This window comes from Thermobia domestica, chromosome 3 (genome assembly GCF_964235325.1).
Source record: "Thermobia domestica chromosome 3, izTheDome1.hap1.1, whole genome shotgun sequence".
In the NCBI taxonomy this organism is placed as follows: Eukaryota; Metazoa; Arthropoda; class Insecta; order Zygentoma; family Lepismatidae; genus Thermobia; species Thermobia domestica.
The window spans coordinates 59,170,200-59,197,962 of NC_137456.1; the positions used below are offsets into that span (position 1 = coordinate 59,170,200).

At 36.2% G+C, this 27,763-nt stretch overlaps 1 protein-coding gene across 2 annotated transcripts in view; it reads right to left on the bottom strand.

The window, feature by feature from the left end:
* LOC145680415 (glutamate receptor ionotropic, NMDA 2B-like) overlaps positions 1-27,763 on the bottom strand; it is an 868,333-nt gene that overhangs the window by 63,709 nt on the left and 776,861 nt on the right. For both annotated transcript variants that reach the window (XM_081750925.1, XM_081750926.1), the window contains exons 12-15: positions 21,213-21,325; positions 19,132-19,255; positions 15,393-15,553; positions 9,933-10,114 (exon numbers count right to left, since the gene is read on the bottom strand). In XM_081750925.1, the coding sequence (XP_081607051.1) occupies positions 9,933-10,114; positions 15,393-15,553; positions 19,132-19,255; positions 21,213-21,325 (580 nt within the window). The remainder of the gene's footprint in view (positions 1-9,932; positions 10,115-15,392; positions 15,554-19,131; positions 19,256-21,212; positions 21,326-27,763) is intronic.

Here is a 27,763-nt window from a genome sequence, read left to right on the forward strand (position 1 = left end):
TCATTTAAAGTATTGACCTATTTATGCGCTACGCTTCTTTGAATTGCTAATATTTCTTTGAGCGTAATATTTTTTTATTTCTTTTAATGCTTCATGTGCAAACGACCCTCCTGCAGGAGAGAAATAATTTATGGTTATTCTATCGGCAAACATGCATTTGTGTTCAGAAACAACATAGTTTTACCTTAATCTGCGGACGAAGAGTTTACTTCTTCCTGTCCTTCTTGGAATTTGCAACTGAAAACCTCCTTTTGCAGTGAGTCATTGGCTTTCGGTCAATATGCGAGAGATTGAAAAGACAGCATCCCTCTACAGGGGTTGCAACTGCTTCGCTCTAATCATCACATAGGTGTAAGGGTTTGTTTGGTGTATATTTGACATGGAGAGAGAGGGGGGGAATTTTGACTACGTTTTATGTCACGTGATAACGGAGTAAGAAAAGTTTCCTTTTCTGAATTGTGTAATTGAAAGTTGATCGATGCTGGTTTCTGAAGATGCACCGAAGTTGACTTGAAGAATGAGAATTGTAGTGTATCAGCAACTTGACTATTTGTTAAATAACTTGGAATAGATAAGTAATACTTTTAATATATCTTTAAACTAAAAATAAGTTCGATTCACTTAATCTTTCTCGGGGATGAATTATTAGATACTTTATTAAAATAATTTAATAATTGTTGCCAATCTTTGGTGCCAGAATCAAATGAAGGGTAAGCGGAAAAAACCAGGAATGTCCATGTGTGTGCTTTATCGGGTACTTTGTCCTATCTGTTGGTGACTCTTGGTACTATTTGACTGTATATGTAAGCATCCGTAGATGTAAAAATATCCATGTATAAAGGGGCAAAAGTTTTGACTAATCCTTTTCTTTTTTACGCGGCTTTCAATATTAAAATGCCATTTTCTCGAAAATACATTTGTGACATTCCTTCTTTTTTCCCCTTACCCTTTAATGTTCATGCAGATCATCAGACGTAAGCCTAATCATCCAAAGTTACTATTTTGTAAAAGAATACCTTGCAATCTTCTGGTATGTAAACAAAAAATGTAGCGAACTAAACGGAGGTAGTAGTTGCACTTATAGGAAAAACAGAATTTTCAATTAAAAATTGAACCTTATTGGATGATAATATGTATAATGCTTTATAAATTTGAAATTTGACCTTTGACTTAAAACAGGGTACGTTGGGGAGTTTAGCGTCCCTCTTCAGCAGGGAGGCTATGCAGACACGGGACCTATAGCTTAAAGTAGCATCCAAATCACTATCGGTTTGAATCCGAGGACTCCCAGTACGGTTTAAACCCGAAACCAGTCGCGCCAAAGGCGAGCGCTGTACCCATGAGGCTACGGGGTAGCCCACAAAAGTAACAATTTGTTAATGTAGTTTCATTTTGAAGAAGAGATATCTTCAATAGAAATAAGTAAATAGCTGTTTAAATCATTAATTCTTAACTTAAACTTTTTTAGTACCTACGAAAGCAACTGATCTCGAATTCTTATTTGTACAATGTAAAGAAGAATTTCATGTATACTTTGATATGCATTGTACTATACAAAGAAAATTTAATGAATTGTTACTACTCTTGTCAATTTCGTTTCGAGAAAGAAGGTAACTGCGCTAGAACAGGGATTTTCTTTTTATTTTTTGGAGTTATTTCTTATTTGAATGCTCAAGTACCAAAACATAACATATTATTTTTACTTAAACATGACTTTAGTAGCAATCGTGCTAAATGATTGTTGATAGTATGTTCCAAAGAGTCTAGAGCAGTGGTTTTTAAACTGGAGTCCGCGGACCCCGGGAGTCCGCGTGACCTGGCTACGGGGTCCGCGACGTCTAAAAATTGAAACGTGTTGTGATAAAATGGAACTCACAGCTGTTATGCAAAATGTATTTTTTCAGTTACTAAAAAGAAAGCAATTAGAATACCTACGTTTGTAAATTTGAATATTTTTTTTACTAAATTTCTGCCCTGAAGCCTGTCAACCGTTATGTAGGACTACTTCAGGTGAGAGGAGTTCCTTCTTTGTTAGGGCATTTTTTCAAAAGGAGTTGTACATTAACTGCAAAGTGCCAATCTTGTTTTGTTGAGTTACAACAATGACATCACCAGAAATCTCGATGTGGACATAATTGTTCTATGATTGGCAGCATCCAAAACAAGGAGACTTATACTGTGATTGTGTTGTTAGTGATTGTTCAAATGTACAACTTGTTTCTACTATAGTGTGCCAACATAAGGAGTGTATATATGCGTGTTGTGTTTGTGTTTCTTAATCTTATTTAAAATTTATAAATTTGTAGATAGCAAAACCCCATAAACATATCATTATTTCTTTCGAACATCACCATAAAAAACTGATCAAAAAATGTTTAGAAGTACAAGTGTAAAATAAAGCCCGTAATATTTGAAGAAATACAAAGTTTCGTATCTAAGGACATGTAAATAATAATACAAATAAGATGTTAATTTCATTTTTCCAATATGCATATATTTGTTTACGCCACATGTATTTCAAAATATTGATTTAAGATTTTGAGACCCTTCTCTGTAGAATTTCTTTGAAGATAGTATTAAATCTCATTACTCTTTAGATGTTTTCGAGTTTCACAAATATTTTTCAGTCCATCAAAAATTTAAAAACGTATTTCCTGCACTAATTCTTTGGAAATTTTAATGATTGGTTCATTCGGCCAACTATTTTTTTTAATATATATTTTTTTTATTTCCTTGAAGATGAGAAAACGGAAGAAATATTTTGTTGCCATAACAAATAAATAAAAAGGAAACACATAGTATTCTAGTTTTCAGGTACAATTGTACTAACGCTATAGAGGAAAATTTTAATAGTAATTCCTTCACGCTGTAGTTTAGGTTTTAAGAGCATAAGAAATTATTCATCATCACACACAGAGACAGACATTATATATATATATATATATATATATATATATATATATATATATATATATATATATATATATATATATATATATATATATATATATATATATATATATATATATATATATATATATATATATGTGTGTGTGTGTGTGTGTGTGTGTGCCCACCCTAATTTACATTCAGCCCCCCCTAAATTTCGAGGCTGGCTACGGGCCTGTCAATACCACTTTCTTTTTGAGTCGCCACTGAATCATTATTCATTGGAAAGTTTTAAGTTAGTAATGGTTTGCGTATCGCCTTCTGAGTTTTGTTCTTAATATTATTTTTGATCTTTTCTTTTTTTTAAATTTTCCGTTAAAGATTACCAGTTGTAGCAATTTTCACAATATTCTGTAATATTTCTTTATTTTGATATGATGCTTTCTGCAGATTTCTATATTGTCAAATCTCTTTCCGGTTACATGATAAGTAGCAATTTTGTCTTCAGTCTTTCTTTGAGGTTTTCTTCTAGATCCAGATGGAACTGATGGGAGTCACGAAACCTTTGTTGACAAATTGTCCAAGAGAATGAGTTGCTCCTTGAAATAGACGGTCTAGCTCTTTAAAGGTGTTTATTTTGAGTTGTGGATCCCGCTTCCTACAGAAGGAAAATATCGAGTAATGGTGTGGTAGCTCCGGTAAACACACACACACACACACACACACACACACACACACACACACACACAAGTATTTAAAGAAATATATGTCTTTCCAAGCAATAACTTAGAATAGACTTTCTCAACCAGGGGGTCGCGGGAGGCTTTCATGGGGATGGCGAAGATAAGCGGAAGAGATAAATATAATTAGAATCTAATACCGGAAAATATTTTTAAATATTATTTTGAGTTTTCTTCTGATAGATATATTTTATGTTTATACATACTGTTAAGAAAAACAAAATATACGTCTACTGAACATTTTCAACAGGCATTTAAAAATTAATTTAAACGAAAGAGGTACGATATGAAACTAATGAGAACTGTATATTGTAATATCAGAAAAATACAAATGTAAAAAAGAAACTGCATATTGAAATACTGTACAATTAAAACTGAAAGCTAATGAGATACCTGAGCATGGTGTGATTTCACTAGTGCGGCAATGTCCGGTTCAATATTAAAATACTCAATAACTTCTTTTTAACAGCTGTCTAAATTTCCTTTTTAGCCAGAATTAGAAATCACTTTATTTATTTTTTCATCATGTGACCCAAAATTAAGGAAGTTATGAAGTTTTAAAATATTCAAACGGCCTTCATGTTGAAACAGTATGACGGATTGAATTCGATATTTGTAATATGAATAAGCTAACCAAATTTGATTTTAATCTATTCGCTTTCAGGGAAGTTACTGTATCCACTATATACAAGAAATGGATTCTACCATTATTGAAATAGGTGGATATTGAGAGATCTCCGCAATAGATATATTTAAAATCTCACACAAGCTTATTACAAACAAGAAATTATAAGGGGGTCACTGGTAAGAGGTTGTGATAAAACGCGGATCGTGATAGGAATTAGGTTGAGAACCACTCCCTTAGAATAAACGAGACTGGTATTCAGAGTAATTTCGTTTACTAAATGTTTACCTTTTCTTTACTAACTTTATAACCTTATAAATCCATTATTTTATTCCTCGGAAGCAAAATTTCTTCCATAATCTTATCCAATGACTAATTGATTTTATCAGAATTAATTCCACGTCTTCAACGTCGATCTATTCCTTAAACTATTAACTTATTGATACACTCCGAAATCTCTTTTTAAGAAGCTTCCCAATTAGAATTAAGTAACTACGTGGGCGGGTCAATAAGTAACGAAGAACAATTTATGTAAACGGAAGAGTAATAGATAATGCATCACGATCATATATAAAGTAAAGACTCGCACTGAAGCTACTTTTCAATTTAATCATCAAATTTCTCAACACATTTTCCCCATCGTAGTATAAGTTCAAAAATGCCCTGTTCACAGAAGTCTGTCTTCTGGGAGTTTAGCCATCTGCGCACAATCGAACTGACTTCGTCATCAGGATTGAAACTTTGTCCGACCAAGAATTCCTTCATTGGCCGAGAAGATGATAGACTGTAGGTATCAGATCAGGACTGTATGGCGGGCGCTCAAGCACCTTCCACCGAAATATCTGAAGTTTCTCACAAACAGAAGCAACAACAAGGAGGCGTGTATTATCATGAAGAGATTTGGCATTTCTAACACTAATGTTACGGTATTTGTCAAGAAGCACACGACACAGCTTTGCCAATGTTGTTTGATAATATGTAGCATTCACAGTGGACCCGCGAGTAAGAAAATCCACTAGTAGAATCTCTTGCATATTCCAGAACTAATCACTAGCACTTTTCGCAGATCAAGTTACTTTGAATTTCCTGTTCGGCGGGGAATCGTTATGTTTCCATTCCATAGTTGCTTGCCTTATTTCAGGCGTATACCGGTAGTAATACGCTCAGGACTCATCACCTGTAATGATACCTTCCAGGAATGCATATTCATCTTTAGAGTACCGTCCGAGTTGGTTCAGACATGTCATCACTCACTACATCTTGGACTTCTTGAACATTTGAATTCATCGAGCACTTTACGAAAGTTTAGTTTAGTGTCATGTTCCACATCAAACACTTTACCGTACGAAATGTTGAACATGTTCGACAATATTCGAACATGGTTATTACAAATTACCTCTTCAATGGTTGTGGAATTGTTTAGCTTGATGGCGTTACTGGACTACCAGCATGTCGCAAATCTGAAAGGTTCACATGGCCCTCCTCAAGCTGCTACGGTCCATATAGTCTTTCCCACACACACGCCATTCTCTTTTGAATTCCATTTGGATTTTGTATGTTTTCCCACAAAAATTAACTACACCTCTTCATATTGGACGGCTGTAACACTATGCCATCTTTGCTCAGTAATTCACACTTCTTCCGCTAGAGATACACCTGATCAAACAACTGCTGACTGTATTGCAAACTTCAAAGTACTATTCTTTCAATATTTATGTCCCGAATCAGTCTAATATTAGAAAAAATATAGTGCTTTACTTATTGATATCGATGAATACTCTCGTTCTCTACTCGCCTCGCAACTGCAGTATACCTCGACACCACATTCAAGGTGGTAAGTAGGGTTTGCGCTATTTCGATATATTGACCGATCGATCAATATTTTCAAATATCTAAATATCGAAAAGTTTACTAATCGATATTTTGTCGATATCAATTTCCGATAATCAAATCTGGATATCGCATAGCCCTAGCGATAGACAGGTGTCAGGGGTAATCGAGGGAAAAAGTACGTCTCCTTCCAACAATAGATTGTTTAGTGTTCGTGCGTTCACACCAGAGACCACAGTGATCTTGATTTTACAGGCTAGCGACCCTTCTGTGCAGGATCTTTGTGATGGGTCGTGGTGTCACAAAACTGTGGAAACTCTTTGACTCTCATCGTCCACAGAACCGATGGACCATTGACACATCACGAATCACTCCAAAACCGAATACAGACTCATTATACAGCTACGCCGCTTAAAGTCACTTAATTGCATAATAGGGATTTGCTTGCATCCTGCCATTGTGATCCACATATAACGTGTTGTACGGCGACCTTCAAACTATTAGCACCTTGTCCCTTTTAAATATAGAATCAGCCTCCTCGACGGTGATCAGTGATATTGAAATTCACTATATACTCTCTGCAAACTACTGTTTCCTCTTTGATGCTAATTGTTCGAATCAAATATTTATTTTCCAAAAGTAGAAGCTTTGCTTTGTTATAATTAAATATAAACTAATTATTTGCTGAGCAAAACTATATATTTTCATTAAAATTCAACATGTGTTACAGTTTCGCCAACTAACTCTTTGGCTTCATCAGACACTATGTGATACAAGATCTAACAGCTAACATATCTTTCTTCTCTTAGCTGTTGTATGTATATACGATTGTACAGTTATCCTGTAACACATAGTGTCTGATGAAGCCAAAGAGTTAGTTGGCGAAACTGTAACACGTGTTGAATTTTAATGAAAATATATAGTTTTGCTCAGCAAATAATTAGTTTATATAAAATATTTATATACGAAGTGCTCTTAAATCCATGAATAAATAATTCTCTGGCGTAAGGCACTCTGACTTCTTACAGTGCGAAAGAGACAGATCTTTGAAAGATGTTTATACACTGCAAGAAGTTGTTATTTTAGCGTACGTGTATACTTCCCTTTTAATTTATTTGATATTGACAGCGGCGATGAAACAAATGTTGATTTTTCTCTTAACTGAAGTTGGCGAATTAGTGCGCAGCTGAAAGGTCAAAATTAATTAATTAACCGGTTCATTCCCGTTGTGCCTACTTCCCGTTCTGCCTACAGACCCTCCAGCACTTTAAAGAAAATATTTTTAATTATCTTATCTCTAGGCAGAACGGTAATTCCCGTTGTGCCTACTTCCCGTTGTGCCTACTCTTTCGAGACGGGGAATTATGTGCAGGGAGGAATTTTTGTAGGGAATATTTCTTTAGTATTTCTAAAAGCTTCTGTAAAAACAACCACCACCTCTACAAGTTTCATCATACATGGAAAATTGGTTGACTCAGTTGCAAGAATGTTAGACATTGTATGTGAAACAAACATTAAAAAAAAAAAAAAAAAAAGATCTAATATCAAGCAATTTCAGAACAAAATTTTATTTGGGTTTCCAGTAGTTTACCTCCAGCATGCTAAGACTTGCAGTACTAAAAAATGCCACAGTTCACATCCCCAAGACATGTCTGGCCAACTATTAAACAAACAACGCAAGAGGATGCATAAGGCGGCCTTTAAAAAGAGTGTTTGTCTCCATCATATCTCTTTCCTCGAATTGATTGATTCAGTTGCCAGTAACCCGTTTGACATTGTATCTGAAACGAACACGAAACAGACTTACTTCGGGCTAATATCAATTCATTTCACAACCGAATTTTAATCGGTTTTCCAGTAGTTTATCTCCAGCATACTAAGGCTTGCAGTACTAAAAAGTGCCACAATTCACATCCTCAAGACATGTTCGGCCATACATTAAACAAACAATGCAAGAGGATGCATAAGGCGGCCCTTTTGAAAAAAAAAGAGCCTTTGTCTTTTACATCACTGCTCCTTCTTTGGCATTACCTTAACAGGTAATTTGTCTTCTAACACGATTCTATACTACATGCAATGTTACATATACTTATATTGTCAATGTAAATACTACATATCGTCAATGTTAATACCATATATCGTTAATATAGCCAATATATTTAAAACATCTCACCATCACTGTTCTTATAATAAGCTTTTACTTATTACGTTAAAAAGTTATTATATATGATTTGTTAGTGTCAGTGTGATAAGCAAGGTGCCTAGTAATGACTTATAGTCTACACAGGAGTGTTTTCAAAATCAGAAACGGTCAAAGTATGAAATACGTGTTCGGCGTTTTGTTGGTGATGAGTTTGCTTAGATAATCACGCTTCTCTACCCAATCGGATTACTCACGACGGTGAGAATGAAAACTCTGAGAAATTCGCAAAGAAGGCTCCTTCTGAATTTCCATTACATTTCACAGAATATTTTTACCGTAAAATAATCGAAATTAAAATGCTATTTGTGTGGTCACATACAGAATAAAATCACAGATATTTACGATTATTAGGAAGGCTGGAACCACGTGTAATAGGCTTGATGGCTTACATAGATGTGGTTGCATACTGTTTACATTTTGAACAACGATTATGAGATATTTATTTAAATTACATTGGGTATATTGACGATATGTGGTATTTAGTATTTACATTGACAGTATAAATGAAATGAAATGAAATTTTTAAGTTTTACGTCCTACGGTAATGCTGGCTAGGCTAAAGGAGACGGTGATGATGAGAAATGAATGAAATAGTGGAAAGTAGGAGAAAACGGTAGAACACCGAGAAAACCAACGCACACGGTGTTTGTCCACCACAAAGCTCACCTGGCTCGAGCTGGGATCGAACCATGGACCCCATGCACCAGAGGTGAACGCTCTACCCCTGAGCCATTGCGGTCCCATTTTTTTCTTTTTTTACAATATAAGTACGACATATTGCGTGTAATACAGAATCATGTATAGAGGACAAAGCACCTGATCATATATAGAGGTGATGCCGGAAAAAGATCTGTGATGTAGAAGACAAAGGCTTTTTTTAGAAAAAGAAAAGAGACCGAATTATGCATCTTCTTGCATTGTTTGTTTAATATATGGCCAAATATATTTTGAGGATGTGAACTGTAGCACCTATTACGTACTGCGAGCCTTAGAATGTTGGAGATGAACTACTGGAAAACTGAATAAAATTTTGTTGTGAAATGACTTGATATTAGACCGAAATAAGTTTATTTTCTTGTAACTGAATCAATTAATTTTCCATTTCTCTGTAAGTATTAAAAAAAACACATCTCTACTAAAGTAGACGTGAATAACGCTGCTAATAACAAAACTGTACCTAGTCATTTTTTCTGAGAAAAGCAAGTAAGATAACATTTAAAATATATGATGAAATTTAAAGGAATAGTTATTCTTCTTACAGAATCTATTAGAATTACTAAAGAAAAAATCCCTAGAAAAGATCCCTCCCTGCACAGAATTCCCCGTCTCGAAAGAGTAGGCAGAACGGGAAGTAGGCACAACGGGAATTACCGTTCTGCCTACAGATAAGATCATTAAAAATATTTTCTACAAAGTGCTGGAGGGCCTGTAGGCATAACGGGAAGTAGGCACAACGGGAAGACACCAATTAACCAGTGTATCATAAACAACCATTTTGATTAACATTGTTATCCTGTGATTAACACAAATAATCATACAATTCTTACTATAAGTACAAAAAGCTAAAAGAAGAGAATCTTTAGAATACTGAAATTTGTCTATTGTCTATGAACAGATAGGCATCAGTAAGAATGAAACATCTTACCATTTTCTCTGTATTCCATAAGCTTGTGATTGAAGAGAGGTTTGTACTTGGAATGTCGTGGGAACCCAATACCGTAGCCCGTCATAGCAAACCACGACCCAACAGTGAGCAATACACAATCAGAATCTTGGCCCACGAGATACTCCAGCACTGTGGCATCATATATAAAGGCATCCAGTTCCCTACATAGGATTAAAGTAAACAGTTAATCATCTGAATGTACTATATATAAGGCTACAGATGAAAGCAGATACTATATTCAATCCACCATTCCATCATACGGCACGTGCCACTTTGCATTGTATGCAGAGTTTTGAGTATATCACTCCTATCTTAACATAACTTTCCCTTTTAGTTACAGAACGTACACTAATGCGTAACAAAGAAACAGAAACGTTTCGTTATGAAAAATAGAGATGCATTCTTATGTCTGATGAAGATACTATTGTGACAGCAAAACATTATACTAAATTCTCTTTTTCTCTAATGTATGCATGTACTCTGTTCCCAACTATATCTATGTCGTAAAAGATCAAATAGGCTTTAATTCAAATATTTCACAGTTGGGGATGATTAGTCTTTTACCATAAATGATTTGATGCTTTTTTTTTTTTAGAATATTCGAGTATTTATTAAGTTTCTATGTAAATTTCTATGGTTTTCTCTATTCTAAAAGCATTGATCAAGTATAACATTCTAGCTTATGGGTTTATTTAGTTCGGCTGTTCAGAGCTTTAGGTATAAGTAAAATGGCTTTAAGAACAAATAATATAGAAATTGATGTAGAACAATAAGAAGTGATATGAAATACAGTGGGCTGATCAGTAGGGCCCGGATCTTGTTGACAAGTCAACTTTTTTCTGTTACACACAGGACAAGGCAAGTTCAAATAAAAACGTCATTCATCAACTCTAGGTTTTAAAAATATATATTTTAGGGTCAACGTTTGGTCACTTTTTGACGTTTTGAAGTTTTAGCTCATTTTTTAATATTTTAAAGTAATGTTTAGGTCACCCATTTATGGTCTTTTTATTCTTTTTCTTCTAGACAAAGAAATCTTAAAATGAACACTGTTTACGGATTTGAAAAACACGAAGTTAAATTATCTCTTTTCCTGCTTCCTGATTATTGGGGTGGAAAAACTGCATTCCCAACAAGCTAATGAACACTAAGCTGTAGCTGGTTGATGAGGGGCGGGGGTTGATAGGTGGTCAAACAGATGGTTTTGGGTTGTTGACCACAAAGGATATGATAAGGTGGATAACTAAAAATAGATTCGAAGTCGTTCAAAGATTTTAAACATTTTAAAATCTTCTCGTGTATACAGTCTACACTTGTGAACTTGTATTCTTTAAGTGTGTGTCCTAGTTTCAACTTGGGAGTGAATTGACGCTTTCAGTACGTACAATACCGTACAATGGACTGATCATTGAACACAACTTTTGAACAACGGGCTGCAACTAACAGAAACAAAACTTTTGAAAATGACTGAGAACTGATAATTAAAGACCAATAGATATTCAAAAAATGTCAATGTTTAACGAAGTAAAAGTTTTTTTTTTAAACGCAAATTTTAAGGACAATTTTTGTGAATTTTAGGGTCATTTTACAAGAATTTTAGTGTCATTTTCTAGGTCAGTTTTTAGAAAAGTTTAGGTCAACAAGATCCGGGCCCTACTGATCAGTATAGGACTGTATACCTACTTTTGGGCCGCCCGTATTTTGTCTCCCGAACGAACGGACAAAGTAAATACATAAAAGAGTTTCAGAAAATAAAACTCCTTAAAGAAGTAGTATTCGAATGGACCCAAATTGCAAACCATTTTTTCGCCTAATTTTTTTTCATTTTTGTGTTGCAATGGACATTTTTTTTATTGTGCTATAAAATATTTTATAGCAGACTGATCACAGGAAGCACTTCCTTTTGTCCAGATGTTGATTCTGACTTGTCAAAATTTGCGATAGAACTTAAGCCTGTTACTAGTGCGCTTAAAACAGTGACTGCCAGATGACTTATACGTCATCTGTGGGCTCAAGGGAAAATGTTTGTGCCGCTCAGTAGGGAAACGACTTACGAAAAGATTCTATGCATGTTTTGCAACCGTGTACGAAATTGTTAATAAAACGAAGAAAAAAAAAAACAAGAAAACAAGATTTCTTTGAAAAGTAAACTATTTGTATATTTTATATAATTAGTTATTTAAATATAGTTGGAAAGCTAAGGACAACATTACAGTGCAACTTGCAAGATTATGCACTGAATTTACAAAACCACTTAAATATTTAACTAGTGTCACCTTCCTTAACAGTATAACGTAATCAGTGTCTATGAACATATGTACTCATCCAAGTTTTCCAGTTCTTTTAAAATCTGTAATGTATGCAACAAGTATAAACACACGAAGACAGTTGTGATAGTAATTTTATTAAAGTACCTTTACGTAAATAAACATTGTTTACAGCGTGAGTAAATACATTAATAATGTCCTCATGTTTGGGTCACCAACCGACTTTACGGTACAAATTATATTCATTCTTCAGAAGAAAACATTATATATTCATTAGTAAGAAGATAACGTTATAAATGCACAGTGATTTTATAGTTGAGTGCTAATTTCTGATATGCCTGTTGGTCGTGAATTCAATAGTTATGCTTTCAGGAGGCAGCAAGAGGAAATCTACCCATGAGAAATCATTTCCCCAAGAAAAAAATAATCTGCATTCTCTACTGAATTCAACACTAAGACAAAATACTCTGAAGTTTTGTATTTGTCTCCTGTTTTTAGACTTTGGTATTGAACAAACCATCTTTCTATATACGTCCGGAAACGTATTAGGTCTGAACGTATTAGAAACATTAAACTTGTTATGTAGTGGGTATTTAAATGTTATCAATAAAACACTTCACAGTTATGAAGAACATTATCAAAACAACAAGATACTTTTGGTTTCAAAGCTCTTATAGCATTTTCGATTTCTTCAGGTTCCCTTTCATCTAGTTGAGAATCGTCTATTAGATTACATTCGGTCCGATTAGCAAGCAGAGAGCCAACATCATATTTGTAATTAACTGAAAATAATGTGCGAACGCCTATGCGATATCACTGTAGTGTTTGATTCCCTGGCCATTATATGTAAGGAAGCTTGCTGACAAATGTTTAGTTTTGCTTTTGACTTGGTCTGATTTAGATCTTTTTCAATTGAACATTCTGAACTTGAAATAAATATTTTGCTCACTAATTTTGCGTATTTTTTCTATTTCTTTGAACAATCTCTCAAATTGATCGTGATTTGACTTGATTTGATTTTGGGTTTAACGACGTTGCTTTCACAAGCGATGCTCTATAAGATGTGGATCCACAGCTTAACGTGGGATTTGAACCAAATGAGCTCCCGCCGGGAATCGAACCCGGCTCTCCCACTCTAAAATTGATCGTGATGATACACCTAGGTAGTGTACTTGTTAATCTCTCTCTTTCCATTTCTTATAGTGATACGTCTTTGATTTGATTTTCTTAATTATAAGTAAACCAGCAAGAGAAATACTGTTGACATGCCTTTTTGCAGGACATACGTAGCAAATATGCTGCTGATCATTTCATAGAAGTTCGTAAGGCAACATTTGCATAATCCAATCATAACCAATAATGTTTTCTTCATAATTATACACATCGTTCTTTATTCCTTTTTTTCTTTTCCTACTTTTCTTGTCGTCAAAAGCACTGTCGAAGGATCTGTCTAGGGTTTCCGTATTCATTAAGAAGAGAAGGTTGAAATTACCTTTTCTTCCATAAGCGTAATAGACAAAATTAAGTTTACTCAAATTTCTTGAGAATATCTTCCGTCAGATGGATGAAGATCATGTTACAACTTTAAAATTCTTGTGTCTACAAGCTTTACAAGAGATTTCACTTGCACATGAGTTAACTATATGAAGAACCAGTGTTCGTAGTTTGAGGGAAATTTCCCTAATATAGGAAAATTTCGCAGGTAAATTTAGCAAAAAGGGAAAGAGGGATTTTTTAAAATAAAAATATGAAAATCCAGTGAAATTCTCGTGTTCATTGAGAGACCAATATAAATTGCACCCATTTTGGCTGGGTGAATTTGTGTGTATTTTTTCGTAAAAAAAAGTGAAGGAAAAAGTAAAAAATAGAAGCAAAAAGCAAATGAATAAAACAAATGTGGTTGATACTTCCTTAAATTATTTTTCTCACATAATTTGTATCATAGAAGTTGAATATTCAACAAACAAGGGAAACTTTTGTACAATTCAAGGGATTTTCTTAGGGAAACCTACGCACACTGTAAAGAAAGAACGCAATTAATTAAATGTTTTATCCGCTAGAATATTTAGGGTCTATAATTTAATTTTGTTCCAAATTAAGTTCAGCTGCGTTGAGAGCAAATTATGTTCACAATACTTATCGTGAGTTAATAATAGTTTAAATTATTAATATACGTATATTGGTTTAACTCCTTCGGATAAAAATATATACGAGGGAGGACCCAAAAGAAACCGAAAAAATATAATTTATTACATTTTTTACAAAATTCTTTCAGTATCCTTCAAAGTACTCTCCATTAAATGAAATCTTCTTTCCCACTGTCTGAAGCACCTCTGGAACTTTTATATCGCCCAATGCGCTCTGCGAAGTTCTTTTTACAGCCTCTACACCATCAAAACATTTTCCTTTTAGATTTTGTTTAATTCTCGGAAAATGTCATCTTGTTGGTCAAAAAGTTTGGATCACTTTCAATTTGATTTTTCAAGTCCTGGCTCAAATTCAGACGAATGATTGATTCTATGTGAGCAGGCGAAAAACAAACTTAGCGGAAACATGTCTCATTTGCAAAACCTCACGCTGGCACGAGCTGCAACTCACTCATGCCTGTTTTGAAATACCATCGATCATGAAACGACGATCCTCGCTGATTTTGGGGCATATTTGTTCGATGTTTTCGTCGTTTCGAAGTGATGAAGAGCACCTAGAAGGAGCACGATCTTCAACACTCATCTCACCAAACTTAAAGCGCCCAAATCACTCAAAAAATTGTGTGCGGTTCATAATATCCTTCTTGAAAGCCTGTTGAAGTATTTGGTAAGTTTTCGTTTCCGATTTTCCAAGTAGGAAGCAAACACTCCTTGTTCCTTTGAATATGCCATAACGATTTCGCAGGCGGTAAACGAGAACAGTTGAGAAAAACAATAATACGATCAAACGTTAACCTCCTACGCAGACGCCGCTTGGCCAACTGATCTGGGAAGGTATCTACTAGACCCACCTAGCAGGAGAACTCTCTACTACGCCTAGGAACGGCAGCGCTCTTTCAATCCGGTTTCTTTTGGATCCCCCCTCGTATCATTATGAAAGATGGTTGATAGAAAAGGTTCCACTGCAATACATTCATCGTTACTCTTTATCTTAAATTATCGTATTTTATTTGATTATTGCTTACCCCTTTTTAACAGCATTTATCCCTTCTAATACATTAGATCTGTTAAAAGACCTCATGTAGGCATGCATTTCAGGAAAATTTCTTCTAAGGACGGCATCCGTGTTTCCAAAAGGAATTGTCCCGAAACGAAATGGTGGCTTCATAGAGAAAGGGTTGTTCAACTGAAAATGAAATTATTTCATGAGTACAAATTTATTAGACATTATTTTGAAAATATAATTTTTCATTAAATGAATATAGGGCGTTAAAAGTACAGGAACTAATAATTTTGTTATAATCACTTGACATGCCAATATATTTTAGGTGGCAATAAATTCATTATATTATAATTCTGATTCTTATTAGTTCAATTGGCCTACATGTGCAGCATTGTAGGTGAAGCAGCTCTATATTTTTCGTATATTACACAGGTAGGGTGGAGGTTTGTAGTGTAACTATGGAAGATATAGTTCAATAGCACATGTATGGCCTAGTAGTACTCAGATATTTGCTTCTTGATAATTCTCCATAAAGAATTGCAAATTAGGAAAGATCAGGACTTCTACATGACCGAAGTCGAGATAGTTGATGTTGAATTTTAACGGCTAAGGCAGCGATCTTAAAATATGTCATTAATGAAAGTATAAGATGTCAAGATTCTACAATCTCCGTATTATTACACTTATACTCATGAACCAAGAATCTTCCCTTAAAATTGTGTATCTTACATGTAAGAAAATACTTCGCCTACAAAGATAATTCAAAAGTAACTTTCACGTAAAAACGTGAACGTTTTGTTGCTATATAACAAATTCGATCGCTAGGTTTATAATAACAAATTCGATCGTTAGGTGGCTGAATACATAAACACGACCTAGAAGTTATTATAGTTATTATAGGTAGGTCGAAAGTGATGTATATTGACTTACATGGAGGACGGCTGTTGTCTGTGTGAGTAGTTCCATGGTTCTGAAAATTACGACCTTTTAGGAGGCCAACGTTTGTGCAGCTTCTGATATTGCTTATAGCTACAGTCACATAAGCAAACAGCGTATGACAAAAGGTTTCTATATGTCAAATAAAGTGGGTCCTTCAAGGTTGGATATGGTAGATATCGAGGGCTCGGACGTACCTCGATGTTGTGAAGTAAAATGCGTTCTGGTGGGACGTATGAACCCATCGTGTCAACAACAGCAGTGCATCGTTTCACTGCTACCTAAAACTCACAATTGTCCAAGATATACATCTGATAAACAGTATAAGGGTTGAGTTCATATGTACCTTTCTTCATATCATGGAGAGGAAGACGAACAGTCGAAACCCATACGAACACTATCTTGCAAGGGATACGTGGAAGTCTGTATGGCTGTGGACGAGACATGTGTGTATTTGTCAGAATATGATAGAAACAGGGACTTTTATCGTCCCAGTGATTCCAGAGGTCGTTGTAACTGCGTACATGAATGCAGAGAAAGTTTCCTACGTGACTTTATGGTTGTTAGTAGTCACTGGTATAATGGCAAACTTACGTAATGCAGAATGGACAAAAAGGTTAAAATCAATGCAATTTATTACCAGACAAACATTTTGCATCCCTACACAGCCATGATACTTTATTCCTATACGGCAGTGACACATCTCACATTACCATTCATCAGGACAGAACGACAGTTATAACCACTACCAAGTTATAGAAGTATTTTTTGTGGACGCTTTGTATATTTCGTAAAGACAGTGATTATTATTTTCGATGTATACTTTATTTTGCGAAGCAAATAAGTTCTTTCTTCGGTGGGAATTGCTTCCTTCCCACGCAACTGGACAAAGAAGTCTCTCATTGTTTTCTCATATATATACTTAAAACATTGCTATTGCAGTAGATTAGAGCAGACTAGACCAGAACAGGCATTCAAGTGACCGAATGGCACCAGCCTCATAGCTTTTGCAGCTTCTTATCTGTACTTTCACATGCCAGAGTTATCGCAGTGTCTCGTGCATCGTAGCCAGTAGACTAAAATTAACATAAATGCTTTTCAGTATTCTGTTTGCATGTGCATGCGGGTGATTTAACTGAGTGGTTTTTGGAATGAACTGTCAATACTCTTTAGTCAACCATTGCAGCTTGCATCTTAAACTTTTGAGCTCGGGAAGTTTGACTCCGGAATTGTGTGCAGCCACCACGCACGTGCGTCGGGAATTAAGTATGATTTTGTATTTAGGGCCACAAGCTATTTGCCGGCAAAGGACGTTTTCTTACGGCTAGCCCCCAACTAGTGAAGTCCCAGGTTCAAATACCTTGTGCGTACCTGTCAGTTATCAACGCACCCTCCAATATTAGCATTCTACTTTGGAGATCTTTTTTTCTTTTATTTGCTGAAGACGCATCTTAACTCTTCAGGATCGTTTGGCGCAGCAACTGTATTTCTACGCGGGATTGTCTCGGCAACTTTTCCCCCAGTGCTAATCCCCAAAGTGCGTCAAGGTGTGATAGGAGCATCATTCATAGTGAAATTTCAGATATAATCTCGTATATATATATATATATATATATATATATATATATATATATATATATATATATATATATATATATATATATATATATATAAAGGGCTACATTGCATTAAAAAGGCAAAGTGTGATTTTAGTCATGAAGATTATTATACATATTCTGTGTTAAGTGTTGTGTTCATTCCTCTTCGCTAATTTTTTTTTATATTAGTATTCTAATAAATAAGTATAGTGTTATTTAATCCAGTGTGTTTTCGTTGTAAGTGTGAGTGATGTTTGTGTGCGTTATGGTCTGGATGACCGTCTGATCATCCGTGAGGTTTTTGAGTCGAGACATCCGAACCTCTCGGCGCCTAATGCTCACCTCATCATCGAGACCGACGAGTGATTTGGAAACAATTTGTAACCCCTTCTTGGAGAGGTCCTTCATCGTCCTATCCAGGTAAGTTCTGGTCTCAGGAGAATACTTACTGACAGGACCGCGGAGAACAGAACCACGAACACCGAACTCAAGTTGGTTACAAATAAATGCTCGCCCGAACAGAGACCTCGAAAACTGAGTGGTTACACAGTCATATGGCGAAGTCAACGATAACGCACATGAAGCAGATAGCTCGTGCAGCGGGAATTCATGCAATCCCTTTTACAGAAATTTCTCTAAATGCATTCCCCATTGATTTGTTCGATTTGTTGTTGAAGCAAGCCTTGGGCCGTCGACAGCCGCGCACACTCGAATGGCTTTGGAAAGTTTTTCAAGATGAATTAAACAGAGTTGATCAAACTGTGCTTCGACGCAGTCTTCTTTAGAGTGAAAACTAACACGCAGGGTCATTACGAAGAACCAAGGTTTGCAGGTCGCGGTACATCTTAAGCTGAAAAGGACACCAAATTCCTTATTTGAGACCTGAAAAGACCTGTACGGATGATGTCATTCCAGGCAGAATTTCACTATCTTCACGACTACTCCGTAGTTTTTATTTCAGCAGCTATTGGAATACTTTGAAATACATTGGAGTAAAAGGATCTATGATTTACTAGATTGTTTATTTAATCACTTTTATCATATTTTTCATGACATAAAAATTCATTATTATGTTATTATAGTATGAACCAACCTTACATGTAACACCTTAATCTTAACCTTAGAAGGTTTGTATCTGAAGAAAATATGTATATGATTGGATAGTTTGAAAAATAAATTATTTATTATTTCTGAGAACTCATGGAAAAGTATTAGCATACTACCTACCCTTTGGTCATGAATCCCGGTGAGATCATGAAATTCTTCCCTCGTGATCATAAACGCCGCTAAATTAGCAGTGTAGATTGCGAGGAATATAAGAGCAAACATTGCCCATACATTAGCCATAAATCTGTAAGAGTAAAAACCAACGGTAAATATTTTGAATAATTTTGTATGTAAAATACATTCGAAGCATTTTTACAGACTAAAAATCTAATTTAGTGTTTAAACATTGAAAGGAGGGACATCAATTGTCCTTGAACTACGTTAAAAGGTTGTTTGCATGGTAAAAATTGGCGACTGCCGAATCTATCCAACATGCAGCAATTACAAGATTCTAGAATGCTGTTGTTACTTGTATTTTGCCTAATATTAACTTACGTAGTTCAGAAATATTTGTTAAGAGAGGTCCAAGCTCTGTGAGGGAGTCCTAGTACAAGCCACTACATCTATCTATAGTCCGCGTCACCCGAATTGGCGTGTGGCATCAGCCAATAAGCTCGCTGTGCGCTGTCACTAAACCTTCAGGGGGGAATCTAATCATTCAAAATTGTCTACAAATACGAACAAAGCCGATTATGAATGATTAGATTCCTTCCTGAAGGTTTAGTAACAGCGCACTGCGAGCTTATTGGCTGATGCCACACACCAATTCGGGTGACGCGGACTATAGTATTGAACAGGTATTATTCTGCATCCGAAAAGACGATAAGAAATTGTAAAACACTTCCACCTATATTTTCAGGAAAAAATGATAGAACTAAATTATTTTAATAGGAGAAAGAGTACAGATGAAACGTAAGAGCAAACTTTCATGCTACATCAATTTCCCCGCTAAACAAATATAGTTTTATTGAGAAAGTGAACAAATGTATGTTTAGTTAGAAAAAAATGAAATTTTTGAGTTTCACGTCCCACGGTTATGCCGGTTAGGCTAAAGGAGACGGTGATTATGAGAGATGAATGAAATGGTGGAATGAAGACAGTGGGAGGAAACGGGAGAACTCCGAGAAAAACCACGCACACGGTGTTTGTCCACCACAAAGTTCACTTGGCGGGAGCAGGGTTTGAACCCGGAACCCCAAGCACCAGAGGTGAACGCTCTACCACTGAGCCACCGCGGTCCCTTTACTTAAAAAAAATTGGGGGGAAATCCAGATGCGGTGGACCACTCCGTAGGCTGGCTCCTGTGTATGTTTTTACCTATAATAAAACTACGTACAGAGTGTGGGATTGAATCAGGGACCCTTTAGTATCTAAAGTAAGTAATAGGACTATATTAAACTTAAAAAAGAAATATGTATTTTCATCGTTTAAACTTTTATCATTTATGTTTAATGATTTAATCATTATTTTTTTGGCATATCACTCAAAAACAAGTTGAAAACAACTATACCTATTATGGGACTCGAAATGAAATGAAATAAAATCTTTAAGATTTATGTCCCATGATTATGCCGGTTAGGCTAAAGGAGATTATGTTGATGAGAAACGAATGAAATAGTGGAATGAAGAAAGTGGGAGGAAACGGAAGAACCCCGAGTAAACACACGAACACACTGTTTTGTACACCACAGTTAACTTGACAGCTGGCATCGAACCAAGAACCCCATGCACCAGAGGTGAACACTCTACCACTGAGCCACCGCGGTCCCCATTTTGGGACTCGAATTCACGATCCGTGTGTTCTGTGAAATGTCGCGTAATGTTGTTTGAGTCGTAAAATCTGATATTCGTCTCAATCTAATATTCGTAACAAAAGATAATAATCAAATAAAACAAACTTTTAACATAAATGTAAGAAAAACAAACCGTTTCGGGCACAAAGTACACAATTTTCAAGTAAACCCAGGAACAGCAATATAACAATACAAAAGACACCATTTCCAACTTCCTATTTCGTGTTGAACAAACAGGTGAATTCCCTAACGAATGCGCATTTAGAATTCATTCATGGTACGTTGATCATTCATCATTCATTTTGTATATATATATGTAACGAAGAGGTCATTATTGATCTTGAAATAGGTTTAGAAGAGAGAGAAAAGTTTTTTTTTTTTCCTTTTTTAAATGGAGAGAAATGTTACCTGGCTGTATAACCCCTGGGACAATCAACGTTCACTGCTGCTTGAAAAAGCACGGCCCACACTAGCCACAGTTTTCGGCATAATGAATATTTGTGTTCTCTAGGCGGAGTTAGCTGGAAAGAAAATAAACAAGTATACACAAACACGTTATTTTTTAAATATGACAAGCGTGGGTCAATAAATACAAAAATATTAAAGAAGATAAACTAAAGTACTTGAATTACGTATAGTATTCTGTTATAATTTCGTATGTCATTCTTACCACAATATTGTGTTCGGAGAAATCACCAACAAACATTAGGAAATGATTCCATGTCGAACGTGAGTTCACAAATACGTTATTTTGGAGTCATAGCTAGCTAAAAAGTTGGAAGGAATCAGAAAGGATAAAATCAAAAGGTTATGACTCAAAATGGTACTATCGGGTATCTTCTTCTTGTTCACCTCAGCCATAGGTTGGTGGGCAACATGGAAATTTTAAAACTTTTCTCTCCTTTGGGAGAGCTGTTTTATACTTTGATAAGGTCCCTGCTTCGTAACAGCATCTAAATACATTTTCTTATTTTTGAATCCATGTTGTTTTCTAGGGACTGAGAAAGGTGATGGTGTTCCAAGTCCTTCCATCTCGCAGTGAAATAGCCATAGAAGATATCATGTCCCTGCCTGTTTTTTGCCCACATCTGAGTCTTGCTGAGCCCGATGTCAATCATCTTCAGCCTCAGTGTGGCCCACTACCATAATATCTCTCTTTGTCTGGTTCTTACTCCTTGAACCTCCCCGGCATGGGAAGTTCTCTGATAGCGAAGTTATCTCTGGCATATAGCTTCCCATGCTGTTGGGATCATTAGAGCACGCAAGCACCCTTCCTTTCCAACGCGGAAAGATGGTAATATTGAGGGACGGATATAAGGTCGGGTAAAACACCAGTAATGATTATTTTGAGCCTTGATTCCATAATGTAAGGAATGTTTAACAGCTTTCCGTTCCCGATTTACCACTTTCTGTCTTTTCAAGATCTCATAGATTTTTTTTTTCATGTTTTATGGCTAACCCAGTTGGTACCCTTTTTCCATATGCATTTTGTATATTGACGGAAAATAGGTTGGAAATAGTTACTACATTCTTTTTTCTCTTGCCCCATATACATAAGCATATCACCGGAATACATACTCGAAATATTTACATTTTATCCCTTGTTTGATATGCACTAGTATATTAACGGAATATAGACTCGAAATAGTTACTATGTTCTTTTATCCCTTCTTCCATATGTATTGTCATGTTAACGGAATATAGGCAAGAAATAGTTACTATGTTCTTTAACCCTTTGCACTGGCATATTAACGGAATATAAGCTTGAAATAGTTACTACTACGTTCTTTTACCCTTTGTTCCATATGCACTGGCATATTAACGGAATATAGGCTCGAAATGGTTACTATTTTCTTTTACCGCTTGTTCCATATGCACTGGCATATTAACGGAATATAGGCTCGAAATAGTTATTATGTTTTTTTAACAGACCTCTTGATCCGACTTAGCAACACCTGACGACATATGGCAAGATAAGTCTCCAACAGCAAATTGTTATCATTGTTTGGCGAGAAGGCGATCCGTGTTTAAATCCCACCACTAATTAACTTTTTAGGGGGAGAGTACAAAACGTTATTTCAAGGTAAATGTAAATGGATTCAAACCACATTGACTTACTATGTTAATATGTATGACTTACTGTGTTTAATTTGTGCTACAAAGTGGACATACAATTTTAGATGTTTTAACAAAAATTCATATATACATGATATGCACATTCCACTCATTCCAAGCGGTTAGGAAGCTTATTTCCAGTGAGCATAATCCTGGTTCAAGCTGCATGATGACAGGTTCAGTCTAAACGTTTATACATTGTGGCAGTGTAGCTATTTCTCTTTTTACTATTCCCAGTTTGTTTCTATTCACATTTAACTTGAAATAACGTTTTGCACCGACAAAAGGTTAACCAGTGGTGGTATCTGAGCATGGACTGCTTGTTTGCACTCTCTCCACGTTAAACAAAGATAACATATTGGTATTAGAGAGTTATCTTGACGTATGCCGTGCGGTGTTGTCATTATTTCTTTCCCGGGCCCTACCCCAGGAACAAATCCCCGAGGTTAAAGGTGATACGTTTTTTATCTTAAATTTACCAATCGTATCACAACCAGTGTTTCTTCCAGACCTGTTTTTTTGGGGGGGGGCACTGCCCCCCCGGAGCTCTGAGAGTGACCCCTGGAGCAGACCAAATAATACGTCTATAACATAATAATAAATAGAATAGTATCAGCAGTGCCCCCCGGAACATTGTTTCTGAAAGAAACTCTGATCACAACCCGATGAATATGTATATACAGGATATCATTTATCTTGATACGCGCTTGTAACGTTTAAACTAACGGACAGAAAACGATGAAATTTTGTAGCTTGCAAATATTTGCAAGGGGACATTGTTTGGCATACTCTGTGATATCGCAAAATTAACAGTGTTGTCAACCCAATATAAAGTTTTATTTTTTCAATTGGCAATACATCAGGTTATTATGGTTTCAAATCTCTATGTTAATTGAAAACTTACAATGTTACATTTATTATCCATATTGCAAACTAAGGACGCTCATTAATATCCAAATTTTCAAGGCCACTACAGCATTAATAAGACAAAGAAACGGGCTGGACAATGTACATCAAAAGTATTTACACCTCCTCCCCCCCCCCCCAGAGAAATCTTGGCAACGCTACTGATCTTGTTAATCTAATGTATAATTTTTCATCTTCTCGTGTGAGGAATGATTTAGCAAAATTTGTTTGCTTTCTTTCTAATTATCTTGTATACGATGATAATGTAAGCCGAAGTGATCATTGAGAATACAGAAGATCGATCCGCGTATATGTGTCCAATTTTACACCCGTACCCCTGACCACAGAAGCGACCGAACCAAGTGGTTAAACGCGTGTGCTATACTTGGAGGTCCATTCTATCGTCTGCCAAGCGAAACTGTGTATCGTGTGCATCATGGCTCCAAAGGTGAACCGTTTTTGGAAGAGCTACGTAACTGGACTTTTCCATGCCAAATATTCGGTTTCTAAAATTCAAAAGCAGTGCAAAGAAAATGGTTGTGTATTGGGTTCGACGACTATCAAGAACATAATCAAGCAGTATAAAAAAGAAGACATACAAGGTAAGCATTCACCTACTAAGGAGTCGAGGAAGCGAGCGTGTACCACAGTGACTCCACAAGTAGCTCAGAAGTTGAGGCGAATGGCCTTACAAGAAAATCCCCCTCCGCAACGTGTGATGGCAGCTCGACTCCACATACCACAGTCAACTGTTAACAGCGCCCTGAGTGGGAAATTAAACCTCCGAAGGGTCTTTAAAAGTCATGGACATTACCTAAGTGTGGCCCAACGCCGTGAGAGAAAGACCAACAGCAGGCGCCTCTATGAACGCCATCTATCTGGAGAAAAGTGGAAGTTTGTGGCCACACTAGATGAAGCATGGGTGTATCTATCAGATTGTGGCAAAATTCGCTCGATAACTTACACTTCGCGAGATGCAAAAAGCCGTCCTGCGTTCATCCGTCATTGCAAAGCAACTTTCTCGAAAGGATTTATGGTTGTCGCCGGTTACTCTTATCAGGGCAAGTTAACAATTCGTCAGGTCCCTAAAAACTGTAAAATCAACTCTGCATTCTTTCAGCAACATATACTGACCCCAATTTATACATAAGATCTGCCTCGTTTGTATGGGCATGCCATAAAGCAAGTGTATGTGCATATGGATAAGGCCTCCTCACATACATCTCGTTCTACCCAGAACTTTCCGAAGCAGATGGAGACAGACACCAGTATTCGTGCTATTCCATTTCATGATATACCAGTGAAATCGCCGGTTGCCAGTCCCATGGGTTTCTGCGGGTTTGGTCTCCTGAAAAGAGCACTTTCTTCTTGTCGTGTCACTACTCTCGGGGGCCTGTGGAAAGCCTGCCGGGAGGAATGGGAGAAGATTCCACTTCCTGTACTTCGTCGTAGTTTTTTTACAGTGGAAGTTACGCTGCAGGGCTATTGCCAGAGCACATGGCCATCACATTGATGCCAACCGATGGTGGTCCCATGGATTTTCATAAGGTTAGTGCTATTTCAAACTTGGACACACATACGCGGATCGACCTTCTGTATTCTATTGCTAAACTCAGATATATAATACGCTTATACATTTATTTCACACTAAAATAGGACAATGCTCCTCTTTATATATCACAGAAAGCCTTTTACTTCAAAATACCTTGATATTCCTACTACTATATGAGCCACATTCCAGGAACAATTTCAGTCACATAATATCTTCTATACCACAAGATACTGTATCATTTCTATTTCTTTCACGACATCAATTGCGGTCTTTTGTATTTTCAAGTGCAGATTTACATACTAGCCACCAATTTAACGTATTACTGTGTTACAGTATTAATCATCATTTTATAATGAGACAAATTGAAAAATCGTCTCCAGCATAGTTAGATCAGGAAGAAATAGCTTTTAATGTGTGAGACAGGTTTAGGGCCAGAATTTCTCATAAGAAAATGCTTGATCATAACCATCTCCCTTTCACACCCTAATTTAATCAAAATTAAAATGTTGGTAATTCTACAACAAGTAGTTCTTTAGAAATCAATGCAACCATATTATATATATACGAGGGAGGATCAATAAGTTTTCGGCCTAGAGAAGAAAGAAAAGAGAAATGATCTTCATTGTTTCTTTTTTTTTAATTTCTCAACGTAGTCTCTCTGGACCTCAATAAACTTGGTCGATCAATGTTCCAAGATTACATATCCTTCAAAAAAAAAAAAAAACTTTTGTTGGGACCGTCAAAATACTCAAATACTCCTCTATTACACACATGGCATCCTTATCATTGTCAAATCTTTTCCCCCACAGTTGCTCCTTCCAATTCCGAAATAGGTAAACATTACTTGAGGCCAAGTCTGGTGAATAGGGTGGGTGCTCGATCAATTCGAAACCAACATAATGAATGGCTGCCATTGCAACTGTTGACTTGCGGACCGCGGCATTGTCTTGATGGAAGAGCAATTTGCCTGACAATTTTCCTCTTCGTTTCTGCTTGATGCTTTCGCGCAAGCTTCGGATTAAGTTGGTGTAATAGTCACCTGTGATGGTTTTCCCCACGTGGTAAATAGTCAATGAATAAAATTCCTTTAGCATCCTAGCAGACTGATGTCATTATCTTCCCGGCGCTGGATACGACGCGGAATTTATGGGTGCATGGGGAACCATGGTGTTTCCACTCCATAGATTGCCGTTTTGTCTCCAGATCGAAATGATGGACCCAAGTATCATCCATGGTTACAAATTTCTTGTAAAACTTTTCTGGGTTACATTTTACCCTGGCTAAAAGTTCTTGGGAACAAACCACTCACTGCTTCTCCTGATATATGGACAACATTCTTGGCACCCATTGAGAAGATAATTTTTTCATGTGTAGAACACTGACCAATAATGACTGCAATGTACCATATGATACATTGGCCTCATTTACGATTTTGCGTATAGTCACTCTTTAATCAGCCATAGCGATATCATGGATCTTGTTTACGTTTTCTCCATTAGTCACTGTGCATGGGCGACCGGCACGTGGTGCGTCCCCACATGACTCTCTGCCAAGCTTGAATTCGTGACACCATCTCTTTACAGTTCAATATGATGGGAAAGAATCATGGAACGTACTCACCAATTCTTCATGGATTTGTTTTGTGTTTAGTTGTTTTTTCAATAGGAACTTTATCACGGCACGGAACTCAGAATTTTCCATTTTCAGCAAATAGCACAAAACAGTTCATTCACATACTTATAATTAGAAAAGAAAATGAGTTAGATACTTGAGATTTTACGGGTAAGCCTACTAAAGATTACAACACAACATATTAAATTTCTGAGGATGGATCTTATTTCTAAGGGTATCAGGCCGAAGACTTATTGATCCACCCTCGTGTATATATATATATATATATATATATATATATATATATATATATATATATATATATATATAGTGGCGGATTCAGGGGAAGATATAGTCCCCCCTCCTTGACGCTCAGTTATACACTGGATAAAATGGCCTTCAATCCTGCTTTACACTGGATAAAACAGCAAAATATGGTTTAGCCCCTTCCTTGATCAAATCCTGGATCCGCCCCTGTATATATATATATAGAGGCACGCTTTCGACCCATTATTTCATCAGGAAAAGGTGTTTAAAGTCGATTTCTTCTATACATGAGCAGTTCGGTAAATTCTTTCAACTTCTCCTGCTGGATTTTACAACAGTATCTCTTCTTTCTCCCATCGCTCTTTTGACCGCATTTGCGCGGTTCCAATGTCGCAGCACCGACTGTGTCTCTGTCTCTCACTCTTTCTTCCAATACTATCACTAATGTGAAACAGATATCAGGCTTCCACATTTTGCTACAATCGAGTAATATATACGTATATAAGGA